The sequence below is a fragment of the Salarias fasciatus genome, chromosome 18 (assembly GCF_902148845.1).
Source record: "Salarias fasciatus chromosome 18, fSalaFa1.1, whole genome shotgun sequence".
NCBI lineage: Eukaryota > Metazoa > Chordata > Actinopteri > Blenniiformes > Blenniidae > Salarias > Salarias fasciatus.
In genome coordinates, this window is record NC_043762.1 from 27,034,988 (window position 1) to 27,057,700 (window position 22,713).

Genomic DNA, 22,713 nt, shown 5'->3' on the forward strand with positions numbered 1-22,713 from the left:
AAATGCTAATTTACGCTTATAGGAAATACCATCACTGTCTGGGTTTCCTCATGTTTTGTTATTTATTCTGCAGAATCAAAGTGGAATCACCTCCAACAGGAACTCAAAGTGTCTGATTCCTCATTTTATGACACACGTGGTTGTACTTTTTTGGCTCATTTCATCTGAAACTTATCAGAAGTGAGGTTTTGTTCTCTCTTGTAAATGACAGATTTGCTGAGACCACCTGCAGCTATCAATAAAAAAAAGCAAAATACCAAACACACTGATCAATAATTTGAGAAAAATAAATTTAACACCCAAAATATCAACATTCAGACTCACTGTGAGTCAGATGAAATTGGAATTATTAGAAGTTTATTTTTAAAATTTTGACCAGATGAGTTTTTTACGCATCACTTGTCCAAACGTGACTCTGCTCATCCCACAAATGCACTTTGTTTACGCTTTTCCACCAGTGCAGCCTTGAGACCGTGCATTTCTTGGAATTTGAATCAAATTACAGTTTTCTTTTTCTCAGTTGTTATTAATCATCAGAACACGCGTGGTGCTCATCCCACAAATGCACATCACTGACACACTCTCCTGTCAGAAGCAGAACACCAGCCACACTTGGTTCCTGAGAGCTTGGCTGTAATCTGGATCTCTCCCCCTGTCTCGGGCATTAAATATCTGGAGCCATCGTCGGACCACACATGCGCGATTGGAAAAGCACAAAGCGGTGCGGGCAGGCTTGTTTTTCCTTTTTCGCGCGCTATAAAAGCCAGCTGTCCGGGCGGCACGGGCGAAGACCTGCGCCGTGCGCGCGCCGATAGCACACAGCCCTCTCTCCCTCTCTCTCATGATGCTGCGCCGTGCGAGAAATCAAAGCGCAGGCGTGGAGTCGGGAGGGAGCCTGTCTCTGCGCAGACTGGGTACTGTACATGGCCACCGGTGCTGCTGAGGCTGCCGCTGGACGGACGGATGGACGGACGGACGGATGGATGCTAGTCCCCTCGTGTCAATAACAAGAATGGCGAGGGCAGCCGCGGCTCGCACGCGCCGACTTTCCTCCGCTTGACATCGGAACATCTCTTTTTTTTTTTTTTTTTTTTTTTTTTTCTAGAGGATTGTTTTTGTGTGTGTGACGCGGGGCCGATTTTTGCGTCTCTCTCGTGCATTATTTTCTCTCTCTCGCGCGCGCCTCTGGCAGCTTTTCCTTTGACACTAGAGCCAGAGCAGACGGGGCGGCTTCTCCTGATAAACACTCGGTGAAAACGGGTCATTATGACCTTAGCATCCTCCGGTAAAACAACACCGTCGGATTGCTTTCGCGCGGCAGCTCTCTGCTTGCATCTTCTGCTTTGGATTTCGAGAGCCGTGTCCGGAGAGGAGGACCATCATCACCACCAGTTCAGCGTAGAGGTAAGATGAATGGCCTCCTCCTCCTCCTCCTCCTCCTCCTCCTCCTCCTCCTCCTGGCTTTCATACATGTCTCTCCTCTCTCCTCCACATCCTCCGCATCGGGCGTGAAAAAAAAAAAAAAAAAAAAAACCGCGCACATCGCGGTGCCATAAGGCGCAACATGGAGACACGCTAAAGCCTGTCAGGATGCGCGCGTGCGCGTGCGGATCTGAGAAGAGCGAGGGGGGAAATATCGCGCATCATCTCTCATTTGCAGGGAAACGGAGGGATGCTCATCTGAGGGTGTTATTACACCGAGCTCCAGCGGACCCACATATGATGCTTCTCCCGCATCCCTCTGCTCTCATTGATGATTTTATTGTTTTTCTTTTTTTTTTTGGGGGGGGGGGTGGTGCAGGTCGTCATGAAGTCAGATGTGCTCGGGCAGCATCACGCTGGCTGGAGGAGATTAAACATTTACACACACAAGTTGCATAATAGGATTTGCCTTTTGGTGCCTTATTAATTGATGTCACTTCCATCCTCGCCACAGGATGCACTCCCACCGCTCCGAAGACATGAAACGCTGGGGCTGACAGCAACACACACACGTAAACACACACACACATCATTATTCAGTTTCATGGCTCGCTGAAATGCTGGCCGATATCTCTGTGAGATCTGTGCCTTTGAATAACAGCACAACTCAGGAAGGCAGCACACCCCCCGCCCAGAGGGGGAGGAGAACACAGAGCCGGGCAGGCGGGATGGTCGGAGGGGGGCAGGCGGCGATCAGCTGACTGCTGGAGCCCACATCTGCTTGGTGATAGGGGAGGCGTCTTATTGGGAAGTTTTCGCCGTGACCCTTCCCAGTGCCCTCCCCCAAATGGTGCAGGGTCTCACCTCCGTACCGAGCCACGGCCTGGCTCGGCGAGGCCGATCGGAGGAGGAGGAGGAGGATGAAGGCAGTCTCAGTGCTGTACACACTGACCGGAAGCTGCCACACACACACACACACACACACACAAGCTAAGGTCATCAGTGGGAGAGATCTCTGACCACCACGTCTGCACGGGCTGCTTTGTTCCACGATCGTTCAGACTGCGATGCTCGCTGCTCACATGGACAGACGCAGGTTGGAATCCGGCGGGGAATTGGAGATCTGTGGACCGGAGGACGAACAGTCTGTCGGCCGATTGGCTGCTTTTGTGTTGCTGCAGTGTCCAGGTGGTCCTCAGTTCCCTCAAGAGTGAGAGAGTGTGAAAACTGTGTGTGTGGTTCAGATGCTAGCGTCAGGGAGAGGATTGAGGATTTAGTCGTTCTACTGTGTGTACATGTATGGTACATGTCACAAAAACCGACCGAAGTTCTGCAAATTGTTTCCAAAACATATGAATTTAGTCAGTCACACGAAGTCACAGGCTGAAAATGCTGTAGCTAGCGTGTAGGAGCAGGAGTGAGCGCTAATGCTTGATTTTATACCAAAACCACACATGCCCAGAGAATAACACACTATTAACACAAACAATGGAAGAAACCGGGCATTCATATGGACAGACCACCAAGCTGGATCGTTATTTCAGTGACTGTCAGCTAAAACTAAGTCCAGGAGAATCTGGACCGGGAGCCATGACACTCTGGAGGCGGCCATTGTTGTTATTCTTCATCTCCTCTCAGGAAGTGTTTACTACAGTGTCAGCGTTACAGTCATCTCTACATGTAGGCGCAACCCGAGAAACGGAAGCGTTTGGCTCCGAGCACCGTTGGAGTGGAAACGGACACCTGAAACCCGTTTTGCGTTTTCACTTGAAAATGTTAATGTCCAAGACAAGCGGGGAAAATCTGACCGAAGACGTCGTGACTAGTCTTCAGCTCCATGGTCAGCACTCAGAGTGAGTTCAGACGATGCTTTAGACGTTTGCATTAAGGAGATCGAAGTTACCACATTAATTATTAAAACTGAAACATTTTGTGTTGAAACCGGTGGTGATTTTATTTTTATTACTCTAAATCCGTTTCATTTCTGGCGGCCGCAGGGGAGAAGTCAGAAGCATGAAAAGAACAATAATCCAGGAAAAAAATGAAGCAGAAACAACAAACCAAGCAGCAGCTTTGTTCCTGAAACGCTGCTGGTGTGAACTGCAGATCCACATGTGATGGAGGGAAGAAAAAAGAAGCGATCACAGCTGGTGTTAATTCGGAGATTTTTTTTTTTTTTTCAATCAAAACAAATGTCAACACGAATGCTTCATCACAAGTCACATGGCTATCGCAATACTCCACCTCTTTGTTGGTTAGATGCAGCTTTCATCAGTAATCTCTTTACTAATCTTTAGGATTTCCTCCAAAGCAGAATCTATTCTCTACCTTTAAGCAAATGTTTGACTCCTGTGTGCGACTGTAAACTCTGCCTGTGTCGATGGAACACGGCTAATCGTATCGGGACCACTGTGGCATTAAATATAACCGCAGCGGCTCGTTCTGTGTGCTGACAAGGAAAGAGCGGCGGCGGTTAGTCACAGCCTCCGGTGAGACACTCAGTGAGTGATGCACCTTTGTATTCCCATTGATTTTTCACCATGGAATTGGCAGCGAACTAGAGGGTAAAGAAATGGGTGTTGGAGCTGGAATCCGGCCCTTCCCCGCCCCCCGCTCGTGTTTCCACAGCAAGTTGGACGAGCCACATCTAGGGAATAACTGGCGGGATAAACAAGACCTTCGCCTGAGCTGTGGCTGTACACTTAGATTTTCAGTTTGAAGTATTGTTGTGTTATGAATCTTGTTCAGCCTGTCATTTATTATTAACACCTTTAATGTACCTGTGCTGGTACATTTGACTTCCTCCCTGTTGAACTAATTCACAAGAACGTCTTGATGTCCAAAGTTTTTGTTATCAAACTGACTTCACCGGGACGAGCAAGTTAGCTAGTTTGAGAAAATCTTGTGTGAAATTCGCGTGTAATACCAGTTCATCCCACCAGATGGTGTCATTAGAAATGTGAGGCGCGAATGCTGGAATGTAATTTAGTAAAATACAGTAGAAATATTTCCTACAATACATCTTTCAGCGGTTCATGTGTGTAATTTGATTTCCAATGGCATGTCCATCTGGAATTAGCAGGTGCTAACGCTAACCATTTGATTAGTCAAACAATAATTTCTGAAGATTTTGGTAGCTACGACTGTAAACTATGAAAAAAATGGAACTTTGATTGCGTTTAGTGTGTCCGTTTACAAAACAGCGGTTCTTGGGGTCTCTGGAAATTGCTTCCAAGGCGGAACCTTATGAAAACATGCTGACTCCATCGCTATAGTAGACGGACGAAAACAACAAAGAACTCCATCCATGTTTGTTGTCCATGTACTCCAATTGTTAATATTTACAGCATATTGTTCTTTGTGTGCATGTGTGCGCACGTCTTACAAAAACAACCAACAGCTCCACCTCCTGGCCTGGCATGCTAACTACCTTATTTTCTTCATTTCTGTGTAATCAGACATTGTTTTCTAAATGTTGCTGTGTAAACACAAAAATTCTCTGATACATACAAAAATGTAAAAACAATACTTTTTCACTTGGAACGTAGAAACGGGTCCTGAGAATTCGACTACAGTGACTCACTACTGCCACCCAGTGCGTTATGAGTCTAATCAGTCTTTTCAACGTCCAGTTTAAGAAGCAACAGTCCCCAATCCAACGCAAAACAACCTCTCTGCTGTTCTTTTTAATCTATTGTTCATATTTCTTGAAGTTTTTCTCATCCCGTGCTCTGGTGACGTGCTTTCCCGTCGAGGTGTGGATTCATGACGTTCAGGGCTGAAGTCTTCCCCCCCTCTCTCCTCTCAGGGATGGCTACAGCGGTACGGCTACCTTCCCCGCACCGAACCGGGAATGTCCGTCCTGCGCTCGGCTCAGACCATGCACTCAGCCATCGCCGCCATGCAGCGAGTCTATGGCCTCAATGTCACAGGGACACTGGATGAGAGGACCAAGGAGTGAGTACACACACACGCACACACACACACACACACCTTCATTAGCTCGGTGACGTCACCGTGTTGCACTTAGCCGCCGGTAATGCAGAAAGCATCAATATTTGAGTGGATTAGAGAAGGATGGAGATGTGTATCGCGGCGGCCGCCGCCGCCGCCGTCACCTGGCCTCAGACGACCTGAGGCGAAGCTGTTTAACTCTTGTCCCTCTTCTCGTTTTGCATGGTGGTGCAGTGATATCACCCTGAGGTGAGCCCTCTGAGCGCCGCGCCGGCGTTGTGGTGTGTCCTGTAGTGGTGGATGGTAGCCTAGCAGTAGTCTGTTGTGATCCTGACGCCCGTCAGGAAGAGAACCGCTGGGTTCTCTGCAGTGCTGTGTTCTGTCTCGTGAGCCGGACTGTGAGCCGTGCTGCCATCAGCAACACACAACTAACCCTCTTCTTCTTCTCTTTTCTCCCCTTCTCTTGTTTTTAACTCATTCTTTTCTTTTTTTCTCTCTCTCTTCTCTTTTTCTTGTCTTTTTTCTTCCCTTTTCCATTGATTCCTTTCCTTGTCTTTCTTTCTTTATTGATTTCTTCCTCCACCCAATCCTGCATTTCTCCTCATTTGCTTTTCTCTTATTCATGTAATTTTTCTTAATCTCCTTTCTTTTGCTTTTTTCTATTCTGTCTCTTTTCTTCACTCTTTTCTCTTCTCATCCCGTCTTTTCCTTCCATCTTTTCTATATGTCTTCTTTCTCCTCCTCTTCACTCTTTTTCATGGTCCTTTTTAATCTCTCCTGTTTTTCTCCTTCCTTCTTTTCATGCTGTTTCTTGTCTTTAATTCACTCTGTTGCCTCCTTTTTCCCTTCTTTTCCCTTTCTTATGTTTTGCTACTCGTCTCCTTCTTTAATGCCTTTACTTTTCTGGCCCTTTTCTTTTGTTTTGTTGCATCTTCTCTCCTTTTTTCTTGTCTTTTCTCATCTTCTCTTTGCCTTCTGTCTTCTTGTCTCCTCTCCTCCTCCTCCTCCTCTCCTCCTCTCCTCCTCCTCCTCCACCCTTCCAGCTGGATGCAGAAGCCTCGCTGTGGGGTTCCAGACAAGCTGAAGAGCAGTTCCAGGTCGCGGAGGCGGAGATACGCGCTGACAGGACAGAAGTGGCAGCGCACGCACATCACCTACAGGTGAGAGACGGCCGATATTTCCTTCTCATCTCCTCCCCCTTTCCTTTGGCCCACCTGGGACTGCGCGCTCCGGCGTTGTCATCGCAACCCAGCGAGTGCGTCACGCACACAAATATAGCGGCGCTCACACTTTCAGCAACACATAGATTAGCAAGAAAAGAGGAAAAAAAAACTTGCCATGTGTGCTGTGAGTATGTTTGTATAAATAGCTTCCTGGGAAAATGATTCTGAGAATCAGGCGCTCTTTACTTCCTTGTTTTTCTCCTCCACAATCTATCTTGTACTTATCGCCACTTCCTGTCCGGGTCCTGTCCTGTCGGCTCTGAACTCTCTGAACATTTTCACTCTGCTGCTCAGTGATATGAAGTCTCTTTAGCGAACAAGGTGCCGAGCAAAAAGCAGCACACCGGTCGACATCAAGGGCGAAGGAAAGCATTTCATGCTGGCAGCAGAGAAAAACCCGGTTTTCAAAGGGCAGTGGGGAGGTGCAGGTGAAGACCGAGACATTTAAAGGTCGGGAAACATATTACACACACACAAAAACTGGGTTACACAGACACACACTTTGTTCATGCAGACAGACACATGAAAAGCATGAGGTGCAAACACACACGTGTGTTTGCAGCTTTATTAGCTCCACACAAACATTCCCAGCATTAAGACGAAGGCCTTTTCCTCTCCAGTTTGAAAATTGCTCAAAATCAGCCGATAATCTCAGCCAAAACATTCCGCTCCTCGTCTTTATCTGTCCTGATTAAGCCCCGCTGCTATATTAATTTGGTTCCGAGCAGAACCGATAAAATGGGTCTCTGGCAGGACAGCAAATTGACAGGTTACTGCAGTAATCCACGATAACGCTGTCAATTTATTCAAATCCCCCCGTCCTGCCGGAGTATGAATTGATGAGCCACCTCTCCTAATGGAATGTCAATCAGCGCTGAGCCAGTTGCTGCCGCCGACTGCACTTTTATTCAGGAAAAATGAGTGCAGAGAGCCAAGGAGGGAGATGATCCCCTCCACCACCCCCATTTCCACCGCGCACGCTCTTTCTCTGCCTGCCAAAGACTGATAAGGGCCGCTGTGTTAAAAGTTCAGCAAAAGCTGCTGGGCTTGGAATAATTCTCTCAAGTGTAACTTTTTTTTTTTTTAAAACCCATGTTCGTTTATTTAGAAAAATAAAAAAGGGAGGGGTGGAGTATTTTGTTTCCACTTTCTCGCAGAGTTTCAGAGTCGAAATATTTGCCTCCACCTCTCACTTTTTCAGTCTGACACACTGAGAAATCACTCATCAAACAAGGTGAATGATCCTCCTTTAACAATAACAAGTCGTGGTATTCATGTTTTAGATACAGGTGGAAATTTACAAACCTACATGACTGAAACATAAAAAAGCTGCTGTTTGTTAGTCCCAACTTTTTTTAATTATCACTAATAATATGAATTTAATGTGAGGTTCATGATAAAGAAATGCTATTTTTTTAAGTTGCTTAAATGTTGAGTGACGTCAAACCTTCCAAAACTTCTCCTAAATCTCTTAAGGGGAGGTTTTTCAGTCGCATCCTTCTTTTTGGAAGTTGGAATTTGTGGTCGCAGTGTGGGGTTCAGTGCTTTGCAGAAGGAATTGAATCGGCAACCTTCTAAATGAGAGACGACCGCTACAACAAGCGAGCCTCAGCTGCTGCCCTCAAATAATGTGTTCTCGAATTGAAAAACTTTGTTTTTGGAAGATGGTAACAGTAATATTTGACATTACAATCAAAACGTTTCTTGCCTATCATTGGTTTGCCTTTATCACTTCAGGATCTGTGGGTTTTTTTCCTCCCGCAGCATTAAAAATGTCACGCCGAAAGTGGGAGCGCGGGAGACGCACGACGCCATCCGCCGGGCGTTCGACGTGTGGCAGGGCGTGACCCCCCTCCGCTTCGAGGCCGTGCCCTACAGCGCGCTGGAGACCGGCAGGCGTGACGTGGACATCACCATCATCTTCGCCTCGGGTTTCCACGGCGACAGCTCGCCCTTCGACGGGGAGGGGGGGTTCCTCGCCCACGCCTACTTCCCCGGCCCGGGCATAGGGGGCGACACGCACTTCGACTCGGACGAGCCCTGGACCCTGGGGAACCCCAACCACGACGGTGAGCGATGGGCAGAGCGGGAGGAAACCTCCGCCCTGCGGCGGTGGCGGAGAAGACGAGGGTAAACAAGCCAAAGGCGTGAAAGCGAGGGAACATGAGCAGTCATCAGGAAAGACAGATAACAACTGATAGGAAGCAAGTACTGGAATTACAGATGGCAAGACAGGAGGGCAATATGACCGAGATTGTATCACAGGGCAGCGAGCGAGGGGCGCTTAACCAAAAACAAAGAATGCAGCGATGCCTTGATCCGGCTGTGCTCTGTAACGACGCATCACCCCATCTGCCAGGATTTAGATGCTTTTTTCCCCCGTGTAATAAGCTCTTCAGATGACAGGATAGAGGGCCCTGCTATATTAAGATCCTAGTTTCTGGCACATGAGTATCGTCATTCAGGTTTATTAGGTCCAATCTCGCGCTGTGGTGTGGTTCATGAGAGGTCTGCATGGAAGGAACAGACACAAACTGTCATCTCATGTCATCTTGTGTCGTGTTATGTGTTTGGCTAGATAAAGTCGGCCCAGGCCACATTGTTTGCTGCTCCATTGTATCACATTAGGCCAAGTTGGATTAATATAGTCTAAAGTATGTCTGGGTGATCATGTCATGTCGTGTAATGCTTGAGAAAGTTTAGTTCAGGTTATGTTCTGATGCGTCATGTTTATTTAAATGTAGGTTATGTTACATTAGGCAAGAATAAAATAGGCTGGGCAAGATGAGGCGAAGCGCTTTTGTACAGCTGTGTAAATATTTGACGAGGTTAGGTCAGGTCAGGTTAGGTCAGGTTAGGTCAGGTTAGGTCAGGTTAGGTCAGGTTAGGTTAGGTTAGGTAAATTAGGTCAGGTAAGGGTAGGTTAAGTTAAGTTAAGTTAAGTTAAGTTAAGTTAAGTTAGCTTAAGTTAAGTTAGCTTAGGTTGAGTTAAGTTCTATTAAGTTAGGTTAGATTAGGTAAGGCTAAGTTTAGTTTAGTTAAGTCGGGTAAGGGTTAGGGCTGTATTTGGTTGTATGATGACCTTCAGCGAATAATTTTGCGATCCGAATATTCATTAAAGACTAGTTCCCACGGGAAAAAACTCCGTTCAGCTGAAATAGATTACATGAAGTTATGTTTTGTTGTCATTCCCCTTGGTATGTCATGTCATGTTTTGTAATGTTATGTTGTGATATGATTTGGTACATGTTTACATGATTACATTAAACTGGTAGCGTGGTTGGTTACGTTACGTTACGTTACGTTACGTTACGTTACGTTACGTTACGTTACGTTACGTTACAGAGAAGGCTTCACAAGGTTATTGTGGTTGTGCGCCGTGTTACTGGCCCCTCATGTCAGTGTGGGTCCTTGCAGAGAAGCTCAAAAAGGAAAATAGGACATTTGTCTTAGTCATGCATCCAAACACACTTTAATTACCGCAGCGCCAGGCCTGTGTGAGCTCCACCAGCCTGCCTCGCTGATATCCCTGTGCCTCACGTTTATATTCCCTCCTCCACCCATTAGTGCAGGAGGAGGGCTGCAACCTGCATTGTGTTTGTTCTGGGAAGTTGCTGCACACCCCCCACCCTGCTTTTTCCTCCTCATACACTAATGGCAATTGTCTCAGACTCCGAAGCCAACTGCATGTTCGCCTTTGCGCAGTGCCCCACTGTGATCCATTTAGGCTACTAAGGCCCATCTCCGAACAGCTCCCGCCTCAGTCTTCATGTCTGGGAAAGCTGTGCAACCTTTAATGGGTTTTTTGCAGAGGCATAATTGGAAATGTGGCATGTGGACATGTGTGCTAATGGCGGCAGTTGCTTGCCCCCCCCCCCGGGGGTCGTAACTAAACGGAGGTGGGCTGTGCTCCATACGTGGGAGCGGGAGGAGGGAGGGGTGGGCGGGATGAAGGGTTCACCTTTTAGCTGGCGGCTGAGGGTCAGTCGCTGCTCTCCTGGCTGCTGGCTGGAGTGAATATCATGTTGTAAAAGGGCAGCAATCTCCTGGGGACAGCCTCAGTCACAAGCAGCACAGAGGCAGTGTACCTCTCTCTAAATCAGCTTGACACCATGAGCTGAACGCTGACCGTATAAACTGTCTGTGACATTTTCTTTCTATTTTTTTCGCTCATGTGTGTTTGCGTGCGTGTGTGCGTGCACGCGTGCCTGTTCCTCCCTGTGTAAAGTAAACCGATGATGCTCGCTCAGGTGCATCACGTGAACTTGTGTGTTTTCACTGTTTTCCGGAGCCCCGGGCAGCAACGTGAGTGTGTGTGTCCCCGCCCGGTGAGCGAGCCGTGGCTCACATGCAGCTTATCCTCAGCAGCCGTAGAGCAAAAGTAGTGTGTGTGTGTGTGTGTGTGTGTGTGTGTGTGTGTGTGTGTGTGTGTGTGTGTGTGTGTGTGTGTGTGTGGAGGTATTAACTAAACAAAACGTGCCTGATGACAGTTCACCTCCAGTAATCTTTCCTCGCAGTAAGCGGGTAATAATTAGCTTCGCTGTTGATTAGCCAACTGAGTATCTGTCGGTTACGTGGCTAATGGTTCGTGAAATGTTGCAGAAATAATTACGAGGGCCCCGGAAGGTTGGCAAATTACAATGCAAAGAAATGTGATGACATAACAAATAATGGAGGCAGATTCTCAATGTTTGGCATTTAATGCTCGATCAATGATTTACTCAAATTGAGGCTGATTCAATTGCCAATTAGACCGGAGTAAATATTCATTTCTTTCAGTTAGTGTACAGTCTGCTCGCCACTTTCAACCTTCAGGTAGAAACACGTAGCACTGGCATTTCTGGAAAACTGTTGGTAGTAGTGAAAATGAGTGATGAACTAACCTTTAGCTACTTTGCAATAACAGCGACAATTGTTTTAAATATGTTTAATTATATTTCAGATAACATTTAACTCACACTGAGGCACACAGCAGGCTCTGCCCCACATCGGTCCTACTTTTATAGCATGTAGCATCGCTGGTGTGTAGCCATGAAACTCGTTAGCATGTAGCATGTAGTGTAGGAGTAAAAGCCTCCTGAATCCACTGAGCAGATAATCTAAAGAGAGACACTCTGCTGGACCAAACATAACTGGTGATTAAGTTGCTGGTGATATATGAACCATCCTTCTCCTTCTCTTTAAATCATGGAAGAACATAGTTTACACTCAGTCTTATTTTTGTCATTCTCATTAATATGAATGAATCCCTAAACCGCTGACATCGCTCTTCCTCTCTTGTCTCCCTGCTGCTGGTGCTGCTGATGCATGACGTCGTGTACAACACGAGTACTGCATGCAGTGTCAGACCCGATACCCAGTACTGCTATCAATGTTGGTGCAGAACTAGTTTAAAGTATAGATGTATTTTTATTTTGGCTTCAGTTCAGTCAGGCCATTGTGGAAAAAAAAGATGTGAATCCCAAAATACATCCTGGTCGATCTCAGGCTCTGAATCAAAAGCAAGAAAAATTCAAGAAATTTACCAACATGTCCTTTCAACATGTTTTCACTGAGAAGCTCCTGTTTAACCTCCATTTTTCTTCACTCTTCCAATACGACACAAATTACTGCAACCTCTGTTTGACGGAGGACACATGCACGTTGATCTGAAACGTTAGAACGAGTAATCAATTGTTTTGATTTCGTTCGGTATGAAACCTTAAAGCTTTGGGATGAATTTGCTTGACATGTCAGCATTGCTTATATTCATCATGTTTATTTGATTGCATACAAAATCTCTATTCAGCTGCTCCCATTGGACAGGTGCACACGGCAAATCAGTGTAATACGCACAGTAGGCTAGTTTCTATGCTGGATACCATTAAGTGTGATAAGTAATAACAACTTCATTAGTTAAATTCCAATTAAATTCTCAAGACAACCATCAGAATTGAGCAAATACCTCAATATATAAGAATCAAACCACAGCTAGTGAGACCATGTACTGTATGTCTGTAATTCTGGTCTTTCGTCAGACTTTGCCTTCAATGTGAATTGAATGAAACGTTTTTCTGACTGCTGACACATGATGTTTCACACCAACAGTTTTAAAAAGCTACCTGCAGATCTTGCAATAAACATTAAGGGAGCTTGAAACCATTAAATTTGATTGCAGATAGTCTGAATCTTTGCCGGGTAATAAGCCCAAGTTGTTTCTAGTGAAAATGCATCATGTTTACATTTTTGTTTTAGAAAATTTATACGGCAATGTTATGAAAACAGTTCCATTTTCTAAAGCGTAGTCTTAGTGTTTCAAAAGGTTGAGTTTCACTTGAAAATCATGTGACCATTTTGCTTGATGTCATATCTAGTAATCATAGAAGCTCCACCCTGTTGGTGCAGCACTTGGTCTTGCCCTCCCACCTCCAGTGTATTGCTCAAGGGCAAGATAGGATGGGGATCGAGCCCTCAGTCTCCCCCATCCAAAGACAACCTGCTTGACAAACTGAGTGACAGCCGAGCCAAAACTACAACACAGTCACCAAACTAAACTTTTCCTCCCTAACCACTCTATTTGCACTTCATCTGAAAATGTGTGACTTCAATCTGTGAAAAAGAAGATTTCAATGTTCAATCTTTTGTCTAAATTGTTGAAGTGTGACAGAATTTCAATTTGTCTCATCGTTTGTCTGATAATGTTAGACATTCTATTACGAAGGTTTCAAAAAACAGCAGCTTTTCTGTGGGCAAAATTTCTTTGCAGATGACTTTATCCTATATAAATGGATTTGTTCTCATCTTCCTCTGCCATCCAGGAAATGATCTGTTCTTGGTTGCGGTTCACGAACTGGGCCACGCTCTCGGTCTGGAGCACTCCAACGACCCCACCGCTATCATGGCTCCCTTCTACCAGTACATGGACACAGAGAACTTCAAACTACCTCATGATGACCTCCAGGGCATCCAGAAAATCTACGGTAATGTCCTCCGCCGTCTCTTTCAACCAGATCTCATGGAAAAAAAAAACAATGAGAAAACAACAGAGAAGCTGTGAAATTGCTTGAGTAACAATTGGACACGATAGCGCATCAGTCACGCCGGATTGGTTGCCAGTAAGAAGCATTTGTCAGCTGTTGTAGATGGGACCCAGTTTCACAGTGAGTCAGCGAGGACAGAGCCAAACGGGCCAAACAGTCCGCGCCAAAATAAAAGGTGTTGTTTTTGTCTTTCTAGGTCCACCAGATAGAGCTCCACAGCCAACCAGGCCTCCACCCACGGTCCCTCCTCCTCGCTTCCACCCGCCATCGGACCCACGCAAGCACGACCGCCATGCCAGACCACATCGCCCTCCGCAGGGGGCCAAACCCTCAAACCCCAACTCCAAGCCTAACATCTGTGACGGAGGCTTCAACACACTGGCCATCCTCCGACAGGAGCTGTTTGTCTTCAAGGTAAAGTAGGTCCACGCACTGTTTTTCAGAGCAGACTGGATATATGCTGATTGGACATTGTCTTTTTCTACAGGACCAGTGGTTCTGGAGGGTACGGGACAACTCTGTGGTCCCTGGCTACCCCATGCAGATCAACTACTTCTGGAAAGGCTTGCCTGCCAAAATTGATGCCGTGTACGAAAATAGTGAAGGGAAATTTGTCTTTTTTAAAGGTAATAACAGCTTCTTTTTTCTTCACACCACTAGTTCGTGATTAGAAAATAACCTAAACTAATAACAAACAGTCTGCAGGCCTCAGTCTTGTAGTTTCTAATCTGCCCTCAGTACAACAGTAAGAAAAGATGCTAAAGCTGTTAAAAAGGTTTTTGGAAATATACTGCAGTGATATATGGTGGAGTCAGCTACAATACTTGTTCCAGCCTGTGCAATACCAGTTCGTACCACAAGATGGTGTAAAGAGACATTTTTGCAATAGCAATCAAAAGTAGCAGGTGTGCGCCATGAAGGCTGCAGCTGTTTTTGAATACTGCCACAAACGAGTAAAGCTGAGGCCCTGGTTATATGACGACAAATGAAGATGGAACATTTTTGTTGTGTTTTTGTCTTTTCACACAACACTGATGCGCAATAATGAAAATTAAACTTTCTCAGAAACATCTCCCAAGGTGGAAGTTTTTGAAAATGTTCTGTCCACAAAAACAGGGAAGGCGCAACTTTTTGATTTTTTAAAAAATACAATAGAAATAGAAATCTACTTAACAGTGAGTTCCAAAGCTCTACCAACCCTGATATTTTTCCCCTCTGTCAACCACAGCTGGCAAAAACTGCAGTGTTTTATGGGAAATAATTTCACCCATCATCACTGTACGACTGTGTGTGTGTGTGTGTATCTGTGTGTGTATCTGTGTGTGTGTTTGTGAAACCCTGATCTCTTCATTGTGTCTGAATGACTGTGGAGCTGCTCGGCGGCCTGTATGGTTGGAAAGCAGGTCCACTGGAGCCATCAGTCCATCACGCAGATTAACATGACATCTGTCACCCAGTGGGATCAGAGTGCCTCATGCTTTATTTATACACTCAGAGGGACTTAAACATGTGTGTATTCATGACCGCGCGCATGTGAGAGCCCAGCTACTTACTGCGAGCGCGCCGCCGCAGCCTCTCTGCTCGCTTTGCCTCAGGCACTTATGATCAAACTGAATTAAATGCAACAATGGCTTCAATAAAGCTGGAAACAACAAGTCTCGGCGGAGCTGCCTTCAGAGAATCATCTCGCTGTTTATTGTATTACAGATAACAGTACATAGATTTTCCCTCACTCTGATATTCCTTAAACAAGGCGATGCACCTGACCTTTGAAATCATGTGATCTGAAAAAAAGAAAAAAAAACACACACAGATGGATGAGCCGAGCGTTGAGGTCATATTTATGATAATGTCTTTGTGGGTATTTTAGGAAACCGTTTCTGGGTCTTCAAGGACACGACTCTGCAGCCGTCGTACCCTCAGGACATCTCGCTGTTCGGGAGTGGCATGCCCACACAAAGCATCGAGACGGCCGTGTGGTGGGAGGACGCCGCCAAGACCTACTTCTTCAAAGGAGACAGGTCTGTGTGGACCATTTGGGCTCGTAGATTGTTTAAAACTTTGATCTTTCACAATAAAACAAACCTGCTTCATAGGCCCGGGTAACCATGGGTGAAGGGAGGGTAATTTCATACTTCAACTTATACATATGTACACTTTTTCATGCAGATGGATGAAAAACTATTTAAACAGTCTATTAATGTTTTGTTTTACCCTCATACAGTCATTATACTTCTAAATAGTGGCTGTTTAATCTTTATTTCGCTCATTATGATTCAATGTCAGGCAAACTGGTGAAGGAAACTGTCCTGTTCATGTGAAAAATATTACATCTTATATTCATTAAATGCAGCAATTATTCAACTCAAGAGAGCCAGATGACAAAAAGTGCTTGAAACGAACAATAAAACTGAAAAATGTATAGACAGAATGCATAGATGCTCATTAAAAATAGTTCCCGATGGTCCAATTTGTCATGTTATAAAATTACTCTCACAAATCACAGAAGCTGTGTCCTCCAGGCTAAATAAGAGAGGACCCATTCAGCTTGTAACGGTGCACAGTCCTGAACGTCTGCCTCTCTAATGGCAGAGAAGGACAGTGGAGCACATGGCATGAGCGATCTGCACGTGTGTTCTGTTCATTCTGAACGATATACTCACTGCAGTCTGAACCACATCTCAGGGAAACAATGTCAAACCCCTTTCAGAAAACATGTGGAGCCTTCTCAAGATGAATTAATGAAGGGAGAGATGAGCAGAAACAAGACACTGTGTTTGTGACTCAGCTGATAGAGCGAGTTGTCTCTCCTTTGATGGAAGCAGGTAGTACAGGCGGAGCTACGTGCACTGAGAAATGGAAAAACAAAGCTGTGTTGCTAGCACACGGTGGAGAAGAGACCCCTTTATTACCCCACTCTGAGGGGTAATGTATCAATCTCCAGAAACGTGGTGGAAGAAAGTGTCGAGTAGAGGAACTGAATCGCTGTAGTCAGTGGGAATGTGCAGGGTTAGAGCTGTGGGGACGGCGAAGCAGTGGACGTGACCATTCAGCCTGGGGCTGGGACAATATAGAGCAGGACAGGCTCTGAAAGAGCTGAGAGGACGCTGCTCGGTATCCATCCCAAGCCAACAACAGTCCGGGGCCGTTGCCAGTGAGGCAGATCCACCACACGCAAAACCGCGTTGATCCAACGGCAACAAAAGTTCACAAAACTGAGTGAAAATGGACCCAAACCACAATCCACCGAGAGCGTCTCCTGCTCCAAGCGCCCTGGATCCACCGTCCAATCCCAGACCTGCCTGTTCCATCCCATCTCTCTTGTTCAGGTGGCCAAACAGCATCTTAGTGAGGCGATGGTCCACAAATGAATGATTCAGTGTCCTCTTTGTTGCATTTGATTTGAAGAATGGTGCATGAAGGTATAGAATACCTGCAGAGTTACAAAGACAAAAGAAACTGATTTTGGTTCAATGATGGTAGAACCAAACACAGACACAATTGTACAATTAGGGACCTTAAAGTTTGGGATATATTAAGGAACAGGCGAATAAACTGTGATTGGCTCAGAGCATCTCTATGATCTGTTGTATCGATCAAAAGTCCAAGAAAAGAAGCTTGCAGCCTTGTAATAAATGAAAGTGTGGCCCAGTTTACACAACATCTTAAAGTGAAAACACATAATTTTTGCTTTTTTGAGTGTCTGTTTACATGACAACGGTGCTCGCAGCCACTGAAAACACAACTTTCTGAAATAGTTTCCGACTCCGTCGCCATGTAAACGGAGTAAAACGCGACTTTTCTGAAACGCTGCTGTTGTGCATGTGCAGCACGGTTCCTAAGCTCCAGCAGCAGAGGGTCTGTTGTTTGCGCCGCACAGATTGGGATTATTGCGGTGTGACTCACATGTTCATCTGTCAGGATTAATCACGTCCTGAGAGGTCGCCGGACCCTCGGACTCCGCGGTGGGAGGAAGCTGACAACACGCCTCGTCACGACGCCGTCATCCCGAGCCGCACGCCGTCACGCCTCCTCCTCCACCTCCCCCTCTCGCCGTCTCCGAACGGCGGTCCGTCTGTTTAATTCAGAAAAACGACGCGGAGCAGAAAGATTGATGAGGGCGAGTTCCAGCGTGCGAGCGCAGCATCAATCACAACCACTCCTCAAACAAATGCGCCCGGCAGATAAACACAGTACGGATGAGTGAGCGATCGCTATCTTTGGCCGACTGAAATGAATCAGCCGCCGATCATTAAATGGCCTGACTGGGAGCCAGATGAAAGAAAACAGGCAGGAGAACCAGTATAATGTCAAAGTAACTGGCTGCTCTGCAAATTTAAAATAACTCAATAAAAGCACAAGTAACCCAGATTTATTAGCAACAGTCGTGATTTCAGATTCAGATTCAGGTTTTCTACATTTCAAAAGGATTTTTGTAATGCTGCTTTAATCATATAATAACTTATTAGATTATTGTCCAAATGTTAATATGTTCATGAATTAAATATCCTATTGCTGCATTATTGGTAAATTATTGCATTATTGTCTTTGTTACATTTAAAGAGACAAAAATGATTCTATGATTGTCCATCTATCCTGTTTTTTGCCATTGTTGACATGTTCCTTTTTAAACCAATGAGCCTTTGGAAAGTTAAAACATGTCTGTTTCTTTGTCTTTTCGGTTTTTGTTCAATGATGAAGTTTGTCCTCATAGTAGAACATTTACACTGTGATAAAATATAAAGATTGAAAGTTATTTACGCTTCATCTTACGTATTGTTGAGTTCTTATTGAAAAATACAGCCCAGAGCAGTGCATTGTGGGGTTTTAATATTCTGTACTCTGCAGTTAGGTATTGAAAAAACAAACTAAAAAGTGATCTAATGCTCTTTAATTCTGCGCTTCGGTGTTACTTAAAGGTCAAAAATGCCTGAAAATAGCAGCAAATGTAGAAAAATAATCAGTAATTCATGTTTTCAACTGTATTTTACTGAGAGAGCATCAGTTTAGCTTATTTATTCTTAAAATAAGCTGAGCTTCATCAAATCCTGTGAAAGTTATTAGTGATTAATCGACACATACAACAAAAACTGACTGATCTGGCTCAAGAAAAGAGAAGTTCGGGTTCATATCTGGTCGTTTTGAAAGGCGTACACCAGATTTGTCCAAACTACAACCCGATAATCTTGGAATATATTCTGTGCACTTGAGTTTGTTGTACTAACAAGTTTAAACACAAGGTGGCGCTCGAACAAGAAGACTCCAGTGTTTGGCCTCAAGGAGTTACTTCCTGAATAATGGCCAACAGCTTTTAGGAGCTCAAATGTCAAACTGAAGGAGTTGCTAACCTTCTGTCTCACCTTTCTTGGACCGTGCGTGTGTGTGTGTGTGTGTGTGTGTGTGTGTGTGGTTGTGTGTGTGTGTGTGTGTGTGTCCTGGATCAGATACTGGAGGTACAATGAGGACATGAGGACCATGGACCCCGGGTACCCCAAACCCATCACCGTGTGGAAGGGCATCCCCGACTCGCCGCAGGGAGCCTTCGTGGACAAGGCCAACGGTTTGAGCGCTTTACTGACTGCATGTCCTTCGTGTTATTATTGGATTACCTGGATGAATGACAATCTGCGATTTTTAGTTGTTCTAGCTCTTTATATATATTCACAGCAGCACACAGGCCTGGTCACTGTCATACCGACCCTTCTCACTCCTGGTCCAACATAATGTAAATGAAACTTAACACAAAAAGACCAGAAAAATGGCACCAACACATAGGAAAACAATTACTGAACACATCTAGAACAAAACGAAGTACATTTAAACACTATTAAACACAAAATACGGCATGAAACGGCCCAAACAATCCCCTCCCATGATGCCTTGCGGCACCAAACACAGTATGGCGGCCCCCAGCAGTGCCTGCCACCGCGACTGTATATACATATACATATATATATATATATATATATATATATATATATATATATATATATATATATTAGGAGTGTAACGGTATTTGTATTCGTCCCGTACCGTCACGGTACGGGGGTCACGGTTCGGCACACGCAATCACACGACGAATACACGTAACGGTACACAAAAGCCACGGTACGGTACGTACCTCGGTGTTAATATATATATATATATATATATACATATATATATATATATATATATATATATATATATATATATATATATATTAGGGGTGTAACGGTACACAAAAGCCACGGTACGGTACGTACCTCGGTGTAAGGGTCACGGTTCGGTACGTTTTTCGGTACAGTGGGGAAAAAGTAAAAAAAGCTCACAAATGTACCAGAACATTTTTCCCAAGCTTTCCCATGCGACACATTATTGGCCCAGTTTGCATGGTGTTTTTTCAATCCGATTGTAAACAATAGTATTAAACGCGAGTGTATTCATGTACAGCATACAAAGCATCCATGTGCACAAAGTCTCACGAGGAACTTGCAGGTCTTCCTCTCTGCAGCAGCAGTCCTCAGCGCCAAGCAGAGAGTTTTTATCTGCTGATATCTGCTCAAATAATGTCCCAAAATCTCCATGATATGCTGCTGAAGGAGCGGCTGCTCCCCTGACCGCAGCACCGCCGTGCGGAGCAGCACGTCTCGGTGTGAGCTCTGCGCCGCATGCCGATGTTTCGAATTAACTGGTGCCCGTGTTAACTTGTGACCAATAATGACTGAAACATCTAGTCGTTCTGGCGAACGTCGGTTATCGACAGTTACATTGAGTGTATACGTTTAAAGTCTTTTGTGAGCCTTACTTTAACAACTGCTGTAATCAGCATGTGTTTACACAGACCTCCGCTGTCATTCGTTAACACGGGAACCAGTTAATCCATAACACCAGCCGGCGATCGCTCGTATTCTGCTATAGAGCTCTTTATACAACTCACTGTTGCGCGATTTGGTTCCATCTCGCCTCTCCAATGTTTTTTATGTCGGGGTTTTGTATTAAAAAAGTGTTTTTCCACCACCGTGGCGTTTTCTGCTGGTTTTTTGACTGTGCTGCTTCCCGTTTACTGGCACGTCACACGTCACTCCGTATGAGGGAACGCACGCGGAACAAATACTCTCCCGTTTAATCCGCTCCGCCACACGCTGCAGCTCTCATTCCGCTTGTACTTTCTTCTTTGTTTGTTCATGTTTGGACCTGCTTGTTCTACTTCTTCTTCTTCTGTGATAATGGTGGTTGCCGGCAGCTTTTAGGCTCATTACCGCCATCTAAGGTTGGATTTTTTTTTTTTTTTTTTTTAGTCACTGGTGTATTCGTCGTGTGATTGCGTGTGCCGAACCGTGACCCCCGTACCGTGACGGTACGGGACGAATACAAATACCGTTACACTCCTAATATACATATATATATATATATATATATATATATATATATATATATATATATATATATATATATGTATGTATGTATATCTTTTTTGACTTTTTGTTTGTTGTGTTTTTAAGCATTCTAAGCTATTTCAGACTTGTTAGCTATGTTAGCAATTTTAACTATCGTTACTATATTGAATCTTTTGGACATTTTCACTGGTTTTTTTTTTTTCTTTTAAGCTGTTCAGCTAAATAAGCTATTTCAAGTTATTCTGCCTCTTTTTTGCCATTTCATGCCATTGCTAGCCAAGATATAGGAATAAGGTGAATGGTTTTCCCTTATCTAGTGCTTGAGCAACTTTATAATGCTAATCACATTCACACACCAATGGAGGCCACAATCTTGATTTGTTATATTTTGATGATTGATTTGAGATTAGGGACTTTTAAATGAAAAATGTCCAGAATATAAGCAAGAAGTAAACTTATGTTTTTGATTTTCCCCCACAGGTTTCACCTACTTCTACAAGGGGAAGGAGTACTGGAAGTTCAACAACCAGCTGCTGCGCGTGGAGTCCGGCTACCCGAGGTCCATCCTGAGAGACTTCATGGGCTGCGACGGCCTCCCCGCCGACCCCGACTGGGACTGGAGCCCCCCGGTGGCGGAGGAGCGCCACTACGACAACGGCGACGTGGACGTCGTCATCAAACTGGACAGCGCGGGCGGCACGGAGAAGGCCGTGGCCATCGCCATCCCCTGCGTGCTGGCGCTGTGCATGATGGTCCTGCTCTACACCGTTTTCCAGTTCAGGAGGAAGAGCACGCAGCGCCACATACTGTACTGCAAGCGCTCTATGCAAGAGTGGGTCTGAGGCGCCGGCAGGGGCGTGGAGCTCTGGTGAAGTTACTGCTGGAAGCCCTGAGTACAGTAATTGGAAGCACTGCGAAGGGGTGTAGTGCGGGAGGGTTTGCCACGTTGGCAGATTCTCTAAAGTGCTCGAACTCGATGTGCAAGAAAAAAAAAAACTGCAAGGAAGCGAACTAATCAGCAGAAGTGGAGTGAAGACAATGACGGAGCCACATCTCCTACGTCCAACTAATATGTATGTATCTGCTTTGACTTTTTTCTGTATCTCGGAATGAACTCAATTAAGTGAGACAGAGTTAAGCTACTGTAAGTGGGACCTTTGTCTACCCCCCCGACTCCCCCCATCTCTGCACGCCGCTTAAAAAGCCCCCAGCACTAACTTCAGTGGACAAATTAGATATAGACTTTACTTTCTTAATTAAAATGCCCTGAGCTGTGCTTTTTTTTCTTCTTCTTCTTTTTTTTTTTTCAAAAATCTAGGGTCCCTATAAAAGATTACTCATGTGGAGGATTGATACACAAGCCAAATATGACCTTTTCTTCCAAAGAGGATTAACGCTCAATGTTGTTTTCGATGGGATCTGTTCTTTTTTTTTTAAATTTATTTCCCCCCCCCCAGTCCTTCGTGGATCAAACATTGTGGATCATACTCTTGATTTTTCCTTCACCATCTCTATTCACAGCGTCTGCTCGGTAATCTGTCGGGATGGCCGTTAGTGAGAGCTCGGAACTCCAGACTGTTGTGGCAGTCGATCTCCAAAACAGGGGCCAAAAACCTCTCTGCAATATTTATGAGACTGCCTTAATCACAGATTGCTTCAGCCCCCTCCTCTTTCTCTCTCCTGGCTCCTCCGGTCCTGGGAGACGGACTCCGGGCG

The 22,713-nt window shown here is 45.1% G+C and overlaps 1 protein-coding gene across 2 annotated transcripts; it reads left to right on the top strand.

The window, feature by feature from the left end:
- The first annotated feature begins 1,171 nt into the window (after positions 1 to 1,171).
- Positions 1,172 to 21,991, top strand: mmp16b (matrix metallopeptidase 16b (membrane-inserted)). 2 transcript variants are annotated; one of them, XM_030116082.1, is made up of 11 exons: positions 1,267 to 1,404; positions 5,231 to 5,379; positions 5,611 to 5,625; positions 6,420 to 6,536; positions 8,364 to 8,668; positions 13,397 to 13,558; positions 13,815 to 14,032; positions 14,106 to 14,244; positions 15,489 to 15,639; positions 19,063 to 19,178; positions 21,478 to 21,991. In XM_030116082.1, the coding sequence occupies exons 1-11, from the start codon at positions 1,267 to 1,269 to the stop codon at positions 21,837 to 21,839; spliced, it is 1,872 nt and encodes a 623-aa protein (XP_029971942.1). In that variant the 3' UTR covers positions 21,840 to 21,991. The 2 variants fall into 2 exon arrangements, with proteins under 2 accessions (XP_029971943.1, XP_029971942.1); XM_030116083.1 differs by lacking the exon at positions 5,611 to 5,625 and having other exon boundaries at positions 1,172 to 1,404; positions 21,478 to 21,839.
- The last annotated feature ends 722 nt before the right edge of the window (positions 21,992 to 22,713 follow it).